Here is a 14,002-nt window from a genome sequence, read left to right on the forward strand (position 1 = left end):
CTGGATGGCGTCTGGAAAGGCCGCCCAGAGCCGGGAGGCATCTGAGTTTTGGCCGGAGTTCAGCCGCGGAAGCACAGAGCCCGGGAGGCGCGGGTCGCATTCGGGAAGGCCAAGTTGTCCAGGGCGCAGCGGAGGAGGAGACAAGGCCAGGGCAGGTCACACGGGGCCTGGGCTGGAATGCCGAGGGATTGGGCCTCCTGTTGCCCGTGGGCACTTTGTAGACCGAAACAGGAGTGGTTTCGGACTCTCCTGGAAAGAAAACCTTGGCTCTGGGCAAATACTCGAATTCCCGGGTCTTTCTGGGAGCAAAATTGCAGAGTATGGCCGCACAGCTCAACGCTGGGGCGGGAGGGGTGGGCAGCAGCGAGTCTGGGGAGGGGAAGACCCCTCTGGAGCCGTGCCTGAGGCCAGCCTTGTCCCCTCACTGCAGCCTTGAGGCCCCAAGACCCCTGACCTGGGAAGGACCTGCTCCCAGTCCCCGGGGCTGGGCTGTTCACTTTCCTGTATCCCGCTGAGGGGCTGATTTTCCTTGAGGTTCCCGTCAGCGGACGTGTTTGGGGTTGTAGGAGGTAGAAATGAGCCCCGCTCCGCCCCAGCCCACACCCCCCTGGCCCGCGCGCTGTGCTGGCTGTGCCGGCGGGAGGCAGGAGCAGCTGCCACCATCGCGGCCGACTCCGCGCCTCGCTCGGCCAACAGGGTCTCCCAGCGGACAGGGCAGTGAGCTCCCGCGGCCCGCTGGCGGCTTCGGGAAGCAGGGAAGCGGCTGGGTGCCAGCGAGGGGGCTGCACAGCGTGGGCGCTGGTACAAGACAGGGGGCCCAGTCTCCTCGGCCCGGGAACGCTTCGCACCAGCTTGTCTACCGCCCCCCCCCCCGTGCCACCCCGACCTCACAACCCTCCCAAACCGGGCTCTCCCCATGGCCCTTGGGGAGACCAAGCTCCATAGGAGGGGCACAGACCCCCGGCTGACCCCTTCAGGGGCCCCTTCGCTGAGACCTTGGTCTGGCTCCTCCCCACGCACCCGCTGTGCGCTGGAGACCTCGTGGCCACCGTCACGGCTGGCAGCCGGTTAGGGTCACAGACTTCAACGCCTCAGCCTGCCTCCCCCACATTCACTTCGGGCCTTGCTCCCCCCCACCCCGTGCCCCCTGGGGATGCGTCACTTCCCCTCCTACTTCTACCCCTGCGGGGCTTGAAGAGCGGACAGCTCTGTCCCAGGACCCAGCCCGTCTCTACCTGCGGCAGCCCCCCTGTATGTCGGGGCTGAGGGCTCTCCCGACCGCTGGTGTTTCTTCCCTTGCTTCTCTCGGCCTTCCCGAAAGCAAGTGCCCGCAGATGTTTTCATGGAGAGTCTGGTGTTCTGGACCAAGACCCCACCTTACTCGGTAGGACTCTGTTTCTTCGTGGAACCCTGTAAGCAAAACTACAGAATTGTACGCATGATCTCCCTCATTCAGCAAATGGGGGAAACAGTCGCCCAGAGTGAGTGCATGGCTTGCCCAAGGTGAATTAGAACCGAGCGGAGACCAGAACAAGTCTTGTATCTGCGCGGGCAGTCATCAACATTTACGGAGCACGGCTGTGACAAGGTGCTCTGTCCTCGCCTTGGAAAAAGCGATGGTGAGATACGGCAGCTTCCCTTAGAGACTTAGGGTCCAGAGCCTGGATGGCAGAAAGCGACAGGACACAGGATAAATAACCAGGCAGAGCAGCGCACGCTCGGTGAAAATCAGTGCTGGGAATAGGTTCTGCCTGAGCTCAGACGACGGAAGGCTGGCGTTGGGCGGGGGGCCCGGTGTGCAGTGAATGGTCTGTGTGCTTCTGGAAGGGGCATCCCGCCCGGGGGGGCCCGTGTTGCCTGTACCATGCGGAGTCAGACGAGGGGCAGCTGTCCAGGGTCCCTGCTGGCTCTCACAGCCGCCTCCATGTGGCCTCACTTTCACACTCAACTCCTCAGGGCGGTGGGAATGAAAGGTTGGTCAATTCTTGGGGCCCCGGGATGACTCAGTCGGTTACATGGTTAAGCAGCAGGCTCTTGGCTTTGGCTCGGGTCATGATCTCAGGGTCGTGAGATCAAACTCCCTGTCAGTCTGGCTCCAGGCTCAGCCTGAAGTCTGCTTGTCCCTCTCCCTCCGCATGCTCTCTCTCTCTCTGTCTCAAATAAATCAATAAGTAAAATCTCAAAAAAAGGGCAGACTGTTGATCAATTCTTTTTTTTTTTTTTAAGATTTTTTTATTTATTTATTTGACAGACAGAGATCACAAGTAGGCAGAGAGGCAGGCAGAGAGAGAGGAGGAAGCAGGCTCCCTGTGGAGCAGAGAGCCCGATGCGGGGCTCGATCCCAGGACCCTGAGATCATGACCTGAGCCAAAGGCAGCGGCTTAATCCACTGAGCCACCCAGGTGCCCCTGTTGATCAATTCTTGAACTTTCTAAGGCCGTTAGGAAGTTTTCCTCCCAGAGAGGAAGGCCTGGGAGGCATTTATTGCGCTGTAACCCCAGGACCCTAGGAGTCTGGGGGTGGGTGGTGGGACGGCAGCACAAAGGCCATTGCAAAGTGACTCCGAGACTCAGGTCCCCGCCCCCCCAATCCTCCCTGAAGTTGTAGCTGAGCTTGGGAAGGGAGAGCCCTTTCCAGGTTGGGGTTCAAATGGCCTGGGGTATGATTTGTATTCCTTCCTGAATCCACACACAGAAGGTACAGGGGCCTCCACCATCCTGCAGTGGAGACAGGCAGGCAGAGCTCTGTGCCTTCGTCCTCAGTCCCCGAGTTGTCCCTGAGTCGTCGGAGTAGGGAAAACACGGGTAGACACACGCAGGGGCCACCTCAGGAGGCCTAGAGATGACGCAACGCCAAGTAAGCCTCGAGGCTTAGGCTCCAGTGGGCTGGCCATGGGGGGGAGGGGTTGGGGCCGGGACCCTGGGGTCCCCTTCCGCCCACACCTCCAGAGAGGACTTGGAGAAAGGGCAGGGAGAGGAGAGGAAAGCCGGCATCCTGAAAAGAATAAACTAGTACGGGGAAACAGGAAGTAGGGAAGCCCGGGGCCAAAGGGGGAAAGGGAACTGCGGGAGGTGGGGGGGAGGCGGCGGGCGTGGCTGGGAGGGGAGTGGGCCCCGGAGCTGCTGGTGACAGATGGGTGGACACAAAGAGCGGAGCTGCTGGGAAGACAGATGGGTGGGGGAGGGAGGGGGAAAGGCTGGAGGGGCAGTGGTTGGAGGCCTTAATGAGATTGGAGCTGGGCTGGGGCTGCGGAGAGGTGTGCAGAGAGGAAAGAAGAAAGGCGAGGCCGCCCGGGGAGACAAAGGCAGCGAGGCCTGGGGGCCAGGGTGGGAGAGGGCCCTGGCCGGCCACTGGAAAGGGGGGCTTCCAGCCCGGCTGGCAGCGGAGGGACTGACAGATTGTGTAGTTCACCAGAGTGGAGACCCGCTGTCACCTTCTAGAGGCACCCGGAGGGGAGAGACGAGAAAGACAGACGGACAGAGCCAGCGTGGGAGCCGACAAGGAGGTGGAGGCAGGGCCAAGGCTTCCCAGCCACACCGAGGCCGCTGCCCGGGCTCCTCCAGCCTGCCTGGCTCTCAAGACCCTGAACGCGGACCAGTCTTTCCCCGTAACAGCCCAGCCGGGGCCACTCCCTGGAAAGGGTCGGGCAGCGTGGCACAGCTAGGGTTAACGCCGTCTGCTCTCCCTGCCAGCCGCTCGCCTGCTTGGGTCCCCAGGGCTCCCCGCATATGTCACCCCGCTCCTGCCAAACCCACTGCTTCCCAGCTCCTCCGGTCCCTCCCCCGCCCTCAAGGACTAGGCCCAGGACCCCGTGGCCTCCCCACACTCCAGCCTCCCACCCCAGCAATCCACCTTGAAGGCAGTGTAGACATGGAAAGACGGTGACAGTCTGAAAAACTGCTCACAACGGCACACAAAGTGATGACGACCAGCCAGAGGGCCCGCTCAGGCCCCTTCCTGCTCTTCCCGCAGCAGAGACCCTCACACAGCTTGGGGGACAGTTGGGGGGGGTGTCCTGCCCCCTCGGCCCAGGGCTGCCGGCGGCCTGGGCTGACCCGTAATGCCTCAGATACACGCATGCATGAAGGTGACTCAAGTCACCCCGCACAGATGTCCAGGTTGGGGTGAGTGCTTGGCCTAGGACTCCCCCACAGTGTGCGACAAGCGCCCTGTGAGGAAGGCAGCTTGATTGATCCCCATTTCACAGAGGACAAAACAGCCTAAGTCAAGATTAATGACCGGGGAAGGTCACCGGGCCATGGACCCAGGTCCACCGGCTCCCAGTTCGGGAGCGTTACTCTTTCTTTCCGGTGCCCCATGTTTCCGGCTCCTCCGTATCACAGGCTTGTGTTCATCTTGGCTACTCCCCTGAGGAACAAAAATGGAGTCCCTCAGAGGAGCTGGAGCTGGGGGGCCCCAGAGTCCAGGGTCCCGGGGCCACAGAAGGAGGTCCCAGGGCAACCCCCTCACCATCTAACCCCAGTGTGTGGGGACAGCTCCGGCTGGGTATACCGAGGATGACATCATAGGACCAAATTCTCAAACAGCCTACAAGGAGAGACACTGAGGACTGGGACCCTGTTCCTCCCCACCTTCCCCACCAGCACCCCCAGGATGGGGTGCTTCTGCTCCTGGGGTCCCTCTAGGTTTTGCTTCTGTTTCCCTTAACATCTCCCCCTGTGGGATGGGGCCTCCCAGCCTCGGTCACAGTCCCTCAGACCTAGAGTTCTGTTAATCTCGTCTCCCCGTCCCCGGCTCTCTGCCCCCTCCATGTCTGTGTCCTCACCCTGTCTCGGGCTCCCCCAGGGCTCTCGAGTACCAGGCAAGATCATCCCAGAATTCCCGTGTCTCCTCCCCCCCCCCGCCCCCCGGGTGCCCCCCAGCTCCCATCTCTGAGTCTCCACGGAGCTTTCCCGTCCTAGCAGTTCCTTTCTTGTGTCTCTCATCTCTGGGTCTGCCCTGCATGTCCCTCTCCCCATGCCTGCCCCGTGTCTGCTACCCACCGACAGCGACAGCGTGCTCCTGGTCCCCTCCTCTCCCCTGTCTCCCCTTCCTCTCCAGCCCAGCCCATGGCACTCTCTCCTGGGTCTCTCTGTCTCCCAATTTCTTGGCCAGGGCGGAGGGCCGGAGGGTGGGGGAGGCGGCATCGCGGCTGCTGGGGGCTCATTAGGTGGAGATCGGTTTTTAATCAGCACCACGGCAAAGATGATGCAAGAACTGAGATGCCACCTGATCCCCTGCCCCCCAGCCCCCCTCCTCAAGCCTCCGTTCCCCTCCAGCTCAGCCCATCTGCTGGCGCCGGGGCACCTGTCTGGGCCTGCCCAGGTGGGAGTTGGCACCTCCCACACCTGGGGGTGAGGAGGGGCAGGGGAGCTAGGGGAGGGATTAGAGGACTCCCCTTGGGGAATGCCTCACCCTGGAGAAAGCCCAGGAAAGGTTGATGGGCAGCAGGGAAATGGCAAATGACTCCGACAACCAGCAGGTGGGGTGTGCTCCTACCGAGGTCTGGGGATAACCAGACCTTTATGCAATAACTCGGTCTCCATGGCGACGTAGGAAGCAGCTATAATTAACCCCATTTTACAGAAAAGGACGTTTGAGGCTTAAGAGGTTAAGTTACTTGTCCGAGGTCACACAGCCCACCAGGGCTTTCTTCACCGTAGCACACTCTCTCCGCAGTGCTCAGGATCATCATTCATTCTGGACACTCAAAGAGACTCCATGAAGATATCCAACAGCTGGATGGAGGAGAGCACGCAGGACCGCAGCCCTCTGCCTCTCTGTGCTTCCCTTGATCCCAGCCCCTGTCACCCTGCAACACACATGCACACACATGCACTCAGACACGCATGCACGGGCGCACACACACACGCATGGGCCGGAGGAAGCTGAGCTACTCGTGTGAACTTCACCAAGGCCCGTTTGCATATAGCTCTGTATCTGGTTTTCTTACTGCTCATTGGCTGCCCCGGCACACTCCCAACTGTCCAGGCCGCCCTGCCCAGCCTTCTCCCACGTCCTCACTCCGCCTTTAGCCCTTCCTTTCCTCCCCAGGGCCCCTAATTCCCAGTGGGTCAGCTCCGTGTCAGGAATCTGACCCGGCTGCCCCTGGTGCCGAGGAAGGTGGGCGGACGAGGGCTGGGATAGAGGGTGTGGGGTGACTGAGTCAGGGCAGGCGCCTGAACAGGAGCCACAGGCAGCCTCCAGGGGGTCCGCCAGGCACCAGCTTTGTGAAAGATGAGAGCTTGGTGACAGCAAGGGCTCTGGGGTCCTTTTCCACGTTTTAGCGCTGTCCACTTGCGTACCTCGGAGAGCCTTCTTCCCAGGAGAAGGGACATGGGGGAAGGGCTGTCAAAGTCACACTGGGACTGGGAATAGGACCATGGTGCTTAAACCTGGCATGCTGGGGGCCTCTGTCCCCACCGCCTCTGGTGTGGAAGACTGAGGGGGTTCATCTGTGATCCTGCCCTGGCTCTCGCCCCAGCCCCACCCCTTCCCTGGGCTCTCCATTTCTCGCTTATGAAATATGCATGGAGAACAGATGTCCCTGCTCCCCTACTCCCTGCCCCCCCCAGGGCCATTCCCCACCCCCAGCTCCCGGGAGGTGGGGTGGGGGGGGTGTTCCCAGTTCCCTCTGCCAATGGCTGCCTGGCCTGACTGTTTAATATTGATGAGGGGGGGGGCCTGGACCAGCCAATGGAGGGCTGGGGGTGTGTGTGTATCTCCATATATATACATAGGGCTGGGCCCGCTCAGGTGTGTCTGTGTCTGTGAGTGTGTGTGTGTGTGCGCGCGTGTGTGCCACTGGCCTCAGCACCTGGCCGAGCCCACCCTCTCCACCTGCGCCCTCCATCCTCGCCATGTGTACCCCTCTCATCTGCCCTGGAGCCCGCGCAGCCGTGCCACAAGGCTGCCCCCGAGAGCTCTAGAGAGCTGGTCACTAACTTTGCAGACGGATGAGCTCTGAGCAGCCAGAGGAGACCAGGGCTGTAAACGCTGCCCCCATCCTGCCGGCGTGGATCCCCTCACAGGGTCTTCCTAGGTAAAGGGAGAACTGTGGGCTGGGGAGGGTGGTGTGTCCCTTGCCCTCTGGCTCAGGTCCCCTCCCTCTGGACCCTCTCTCCCGTGACCCTGCACCTCCCTCTTCCCCACTCCTCCCCTTGGACTCTTTGTGCCTGTCTGTTCTCTACTGGGTTGAGCGGGGCAGAAGTGAGGCCAGAGGTCCTACCCACGATGCTTGGGATTTTGCTGCTCTCCCTCATCCTTGGAGCCTGGAACTTTGGGACCAGAAGTGGACAGGGGGTGAGGACTGCAGGGGTAAATGAAGCTGCTGCCAGGACTGGAGCTGGGGAGGACGGCCGGGCCGGGTGGAGGTGGAACGGGGATCCCATAGGGAGCACGTGGAGGGGCGGGAGGCAACCGCGGAGCGGTCAGGGGTGCAGCAACACGGGCGCGGGGCAGAGGGGGACGGGGCTGGGACAGACGTGCTCAGAGGAACCCCGCCGCTAACTCCTGAGCCGCGGGTGGGGAGTCGGGGCAGGAAGGAGGTACTGGAAGGTGCTGACTTCGGGGCCTCCCATGCTGTTGTCACCCCCTCTTGTCCCTGTGCAGCCCCGAATGCGGAGCGTGTTCTGAATTTCAGCGCTGACCACCCTCTGTTTTGTGTGATGGTTGTGCGTGTGTCTGTGAGATCGGGGGACCCTTGCATCCACCATGCCCCCCAGCGCTTAGTAACTATTTGTCAACCGCCCTTGAGCCTGTCTTTCCTGCAGTGGGATGGGGCAAGGGGGGGGGGTCCTGACCCCTGGGAGGAGGTCCATCAGGCCGGAGAACTAGGCTGGTGAGGAAGGGAAGGAGCCTCGGTGCTTCTTGTTTTGGGCGGTTCAGTCCCGCTGAGCTCCCAGCGAGTGGGCCTCATTTCCCCCTTAACACTCCTCCGAAGCAAAGCTTTTTCCAGACCTTTCCCTGCTGCCTCACCCTGACCTCCTCTGGTCCCAGGGACAAACCAAACTCACCCAAGTCCTATAATGGTGTCCCCAAGAAGCTGTCAAGCCCTCCCCCACCGCAGACCATATCCGATCAGAGGGTGGGCTATGGGAGAACTTGGAGTGGGAAGCTGACTGTCATCCCTTCCCGTCTTCTTCTTTGTGGTGTCACTGAAAGCGCCAGGGAAAGGCACCCACCGCTGAGGGTGTTGGAGACAGAGCTAGAGGAAGGCGCTGGTCCTGAGCAGGGCCATCATGGCCGGAAGAGATACAAGCCCCTGACTCTAGCGGACAGGGAGGTAGAATCAGGTGACTTCGGGGGTCACGGTGGGCAGTGGGGGGCCGGCAGGGACTGAGCTGGGGCAGCTGTGCCGAGCTCCATATGTCCCAGTCCACTCTACAATGGGCAATCTGCGTGTGTCCCCCTCCCCCCCAGAGAGGCAGCAAGGCTGGAGAGGGGCCCTGGGAGGGAGAAGACGGCAAGGCCAGGGCTCGGAGCTCTCTCATCACAGCTGGGGAAGGTTTCGAGTCATGGCCAACCTCTCTTGAAGCTGTGACCGCAGTCTTGCTCAGTTTTCTTTTTCTTCCTTCTTATTATTACAAAATGGTTTTATCATGGTTAAAAAAAAACCACGTAACATAAAAATTCACCATTTTAAGCGTACAGTGTGGTAGTGTTAAGTCTAGCATACAGTGGTGAAACAGATCTCCAGAACTTTTCCAGCTTTCAAATCTGAAGCTCTATAGCCTTTGAACCACACCTCCCGTTCTCCCCCAACCCCGCCCTTGCCCCAGACCCTGGCAAATTGCCACCACACATTCTGTTTCTCTCAAGTTGACTGCTTAGATCCCTCATATAGGCGGCATCGTACAATAGTGGTCTTTGGGGGACAGACAGGCTGATTTCATTTAGCATACTGCTCTCAAGTGTCTTCTGTGCTCCAGCTCCTTTTTAAGGCCAAATAGTATTCCACTGACGGTAGAGGCCACATCTTTCCCTGGCCATCTGCCGCTGGACGTCTGGCTTGTGTCCATATCTTCGTTACGGCGACGAGCGCTACAGTGAACGTGGAAGGGCAGAGAGCGGTTCGAGATCCCGATTTCCATTTTGGGGGGCTACCACCCAGAAGTGGGATTGCTAGATCATCTGGTAGTTCTGGTTTTAATTTTGGAGGGGTTTTCCACAGTGGCTGCACCATTCTGCAATCCCACCAACACACCGCACGGTCCGAGGGACTCGGTGTTTCCACGTCCTCACCCCACCTGTTACTCGGTTTTTGTTTTGACAGTAGCCGTCCTCACGGGGGGGTGAGATTTTAGCTCATTGTGGTTTTGATTTTCTTTTCTCTGATGATGAGGGATGAGGGGCATCTTTTCATGCCTGCTGGCCATCTGTCTATCATCTTGGGAGACATGTCTGTTCAAGTTTTTTGCCCTTTTTTAATTGCTCTGATGTTTTGTTGTTGTCGGGGTTCTTTATAATCCTCTGGATGTTCACCCCTCATCAGACACAAGATGCGCACTCCTGCAGCTTGCCTTTTCACTCTTCTCCTAGCATCCTTTGGCTTACAGAAGTTTTCAAGTTCCACGTGGTCCCATTTGTCTGTTTTTGCTCTGCTGTCTTCCTTTCGGCATCACATGCAAGAAATCACTGACTGCCAAGTCCAATGTCATGAAGCTTCCCCTTGTGTTTTATTCTAAGAGCTGTCTAGTTTTAGGTGTTTGATTCTTCCGCTGGGTTATATCCTGCAACCCTAACCCCTTCTCACCTCCCCTCCTTTCCAGTTGCTCCTTCCGGGATGCTCTTCCCTTCTTCCCATCTTTCCTCCTACTCCTGTACTTGGGTCCACCTGCCTGTCTCTCCCAGACCGCCACCCCTCCCGTGTTTCTACCATTCTCCCCGCCCCCCTTACAGTACCTCCCTGCTCCCAACACCTGTCTGACCTTCCTCTTGCCCTCCCCATCTCCGAGCTGTCCCCTAATTACCCTAATAACTCCTTCTGCCCCAATCAATTTCCCCTTCTCTCCTCCAGGCTCGGGACTGGAACCCTGACCATGGGACCTTGAAGCGGCTCTGACCTCCTCAGCTCAGTGGCAGACCCCACTCCCCCAGGCCCTTCCTGCCCCTCCCACCACCAGCTTGCGGGCTCCCAGAAGGAGGGGTGGGGAGGGGACGGCGATCTCACAGGGCAGGGGGCTTCCATCATGATGCTCAACTCAGACACGGTGGAGCTGGACCTGCCTCCCTCCCACTCCGAGACCGAGTCCGGCTTCAGCGACTGCGGGGGCGGGGCGGGCCCCGACGGGGCTGGGCCTGGGGTTCCGGGAGGGGGCCAGGCCCGGGGCCTGGAGCCAGGAGAGCCGGGCCGGAAAGACCTGCAGCACCTGAGCCGGGAGGAGCGGCGGCGCCGGCGCCGGGCCACAGCCAAGTACCGCACGGCCCATGCCACGCGGGAGCGAATCCGCGTGGAAGCCTTCAACCTGGCCTTCGCCGAGCTGCGCAAGCTGCTGCCCACGCTGCCCCCCGACAAGAAGCTGTCCAAGATCGAGATCCTGCGCCTGGCCATCTGCTACATCTCCTACCTGAACCACGTGCTGGACGTCTGACAGGGCCTGCCCCCAGCCTAGCAGGGGTCCCCCCCCCCACCCCGCGCCTCCTCCCACCACTGCATCCCAGCAAGGCATGGAGTCTTGCAGGCCCCGGGCAGGGGAACCCCTGCCCCACCCCCCACAGATGTCCATCAACTGGTGGCTAACAAAAGCCTGACCTCCTCTTTCCCACCCCTGGGTGGGGGGGCCCTCCCCCACGGAGGGCCATTCTCCTGTACCTCCCAGCGTTTGTGATTGGGGCCCAGTTGGTCAGAAATATTTGCCTGGATGGTCGGTGTAGGGTTCTTGCTGGGGTTCCTAAGCCGTCTCCCTAGCTCTCTCAAGGTCTGCTGCGTCTTCTAATCCCACGACCAAATTTCCAGAGACCCCAGCCAGACTCTGTCTGCCTCTGTCTCCTATCCTCTTCCCAGCTTCTCCTGCCCCTGGGAGGGAGGGTCATAGGCAAGGGAAGGGGGAAGGCTGGGCTCCAAATGCAAAGGAGGCTTCTTCTCAGAATTTTCCGCCTGGCTCTGTTGGCCAGAGGGACAGGCCCAGGGCAGCCAGGGGTCTCCTGAGAGGGCTCCTGCCAGGGGAGTCTCAGAGCCGGGAATTAGGGGAAAAACTGTGCCCGTTTTCTCCCTTGTTCCTGAGGCTCAGCACAGACAGACCTCGGATCTTACTTGGTAGTGAGTGCCTTGCCCTCTCCGATCTCCCTGCCTGCTCCCACCCAGCCTCCCGATTTTCTCCCTCCCTGTGTGCAGCTGGAGAGGGAAACCTAGATCCTGGAGGAGGGGATGATGGCCCCAGACTCAGCCCAAAAGCCTCAGCAGAGGGCCCAGGCAGGCAGTGGGTGGGCCAGATCTCACATCTGCTCTCTCCATCCCAGCCCACTGGGAAGACGTGCAAAACCCACCCGCCTTCCTCCCTCAGGTGCAGGGGGGAGGTTCTATTACTGCCCCCGGGAATGCTCATAGCTCTCTGGGATCTAGGGCCAGTTCATTATAGATATATTTTTTCTCCCTCCTTAAGCTTGCCTTCAGCAAGGGAAGACACCCCGCCCGGCTCCCCACTCCCAGGCTCTCTGCACCTCCCTCCCAGGTGGCTCCACTCCCCTCTGCTCACGGCAGCCCAGGATCAGCCGGGAATGAAGGGCCAGGGGGCAGGCACAGAAGCAGCAGCTCACGGCCCTTCCCACGCTCCCTCCTCCCCAACGCCAGACTCCACGCTCTACAAGGATATTATTTATTTACGTATTTATTTATTTATTCATCTATTTATTTACTTATTTATTTATAAATATTACTATTTATTGCCGAGTTGTGCACTTTGGGGTAGAGCAAGAGGGTTCCTGGCAGTTCAAGCTGGGTCTCTCTGGCTTCCTCCCTGATTACTCCTTTCCCTTTCTTACTCCTTCGGCAAACTCCAGGTGTGGGGTTTGTGTGCAAACTCCAGCTACGAACTCTCTGCTCACCACACCCATATTCATTCCTCAGATCCGTCTGTCCCGACACTGAGTCCTCTGGGATGGTACCCTCCCCCCAGCTCCAGGGCTCCTGGACTCCTCTGTAGCTTTCTCCACCCCCAGACAGTCGCACCCAGTCCTGCCTGCCTCTTTTCTCTCTCTAGCCCTCTCCCATGACCTCTCACTTCTTCCTAATGCCCTCAGCCGCAGGCCCCCAGGGTCTATCCCCCCCCCCCCCCCGCCGTGTCCTGCGTGTGATCCGCCTCCCATTGCATTTCCGATTTCATACGAAAAGAAAAATTAAAGTGACCTCGTTCTAGTACCAGGTATGGCTGTGGATCATTCGATTGGCCTGAGAGGCTGGCCTAAGCATGGAGGGTCCTAGGCTTTGAAGGCTCTTCTGATGGGGCCATGAGAGCTCAGTGCGGTGGGCACACGAAGAGAGAGAGGGAGAGGTCGCAGAGTAAAGGGGTGCAGGGAAGGGTATAAGACACAGGTCCCAGACCTCCGCACCGACAGTCCTGTAGTCCTCCATCTTGGTATTTATTGAGTGACACTTTCCGACCCCCCTGATATTGTGCTTCTGCTCTGCTCTCTCTGAGCCTGAAGAAGAGCTCATATTCCCAGGGGAACCCAAGTCATACATGTGTCTGTAGGTCCACACTGCTGGGGAAAGTCATGGCATGAAGTCTGTCTCTCCTCATTGTTGTCTCTGAACTGGGTCAGTGTTCACTGCAATTTGTTCTTGGCCTGGTTTGTGTTCCCCAACCTGAATATACGGGGGAGAACGTAACAGAGGACCTGGGACTCCGAGAGGAATAGGGAAAGGGATAAAAAGGAGCTCTGAGAGAATATCAGAGGAATCCTGGAAGAGACCCTACAGCCAACTTTTAGATGAGGACACTAAAGCCCGGAAAGGAGCGGGGGTCTTGCCCAAGGTCACACAGCCAGTTGGGGTACAGAAGTGAAGTTCAAACCTAGGTTCTTTACATGCTGTCCTACCAACGCCCTGCTTCCCTGAAACGACCCAGCCTGCGAGGGGGATTTCTGCGGGCCTCATATGTTAACAAGAACCCCAATAAATCAGAGAGTATCCCGTTTTGTGGCTAAGAAGGCCAGAGGTCTGGAGAAAACTTTGCAGTAGGAATAGCTGAAAAACTGAGGCTCTGTGTCTCCACAAAGGCCGAGTTGGGGGCAACATGGTCCTTATGTTCACATATTGAGAGAAGAAACGAAAGTAAGACAGGCTGGGTGGCGCCCGGAAGCAGAATTGGAACAAGTAGGGGGAAGTTAGAGGAAACAGATTCCACCCCGGAGCTGGAGCTGTCCAGCAACGGACAGCCCCGGGGGAGTGCAGAGCACAGACAGAAACCCGCAAGTACTTTCCTGCCTCCGTGGACCATTGGCTAGGGAAGTTCAAGGATCCTTTCCAAACTGGAGGCCCTCTGGGAAGTCTGAAGGCAAGCAATGGGAGGGAAATGCTGAGAGATGTCCGGACACCGAAGGTGCCGTTTCCCTCCCTGACATGGGCGGCAAGAGGGGGTTAAGTTCAGTTCGACTGGGGGAGAAACCGCCACACACCTTTCCTTCCCTATTTGCATTAGACGCGATGTGCTCTGCCCAGAGCCTCGCAAGAGCGAGGGCTGAACAGAGACCAGGGAGAGTCTGAGGACTCTGGGGCAGGAGCTGGGAGACAGCATGACGTCACTAAATGGCCATCCCTAAATTCGACACCTTTGTTCTGAAGGCAGGTGAGCTGCAGTCCACAAAGGCCATGGGACTCACCCATGCGCGTGGGCTGGGGTTAGAACCTGTGTCCTCCATTCCTGACCCTGGAGCCTGGTGCCTTCCCCTGCACAGCAGCATGGCGCTCTGAGTTCCCTGCCTCTCCGCTTGTCACTCTGCCCTGCTGGAAGGCAGAAGGAGGTTCCTGGGCCCCTCTGTTCCGGGATCCCTCAGGGCCAGG

General features: G+C 59.2%; 1 protein-coding gene across 1 annotated transcript; it reads left to right on the forward strand.

Annotated features, from left to right (window-relative positions):
- Positions 1-10,190: 10,190 nt before the first annotated feature.
- NHLH1 (nescient helix-loop-helix 1) lies at positions 10,191-10,592 on the forward strand. Its single transcript, XM_045982098.1, has one exon. It carries the CDS (start codon positions 10,191-10,193, stop codon positions 10,590-10,592), a length of 402 nt encoding a protein of 133 aa, XP_045838054.1.
- The last annotated feature ends 3,410 nt before the right edge of the window (positions 10,593-14,002 follow it).

The sequence above is a fragment of the Meles meles genome, chromosome 17 (genome assembly GCF_922984935.1).
Source record: "Meles meles chromosome 17, mMelMel3.1 paternal haplotype, whole genome shotgun sequence".
Classification (NCBI taxonomy): domain Eukaryota; kingdom Metazoa; phylum Chordata; class Mammalia; order Carnivora; family Mustelidae; genus Meles; species Meles meles.

What these genes read in the sequence shown, in the direction of transcription:
- NHLH1 (XM_045982098.1), top strand. Translation starts at nt 10,191, where the DNA reads ATGATGCTCAACTCAGACACGGTGGAGCTGGACCTGCCTCCCTCCCAC.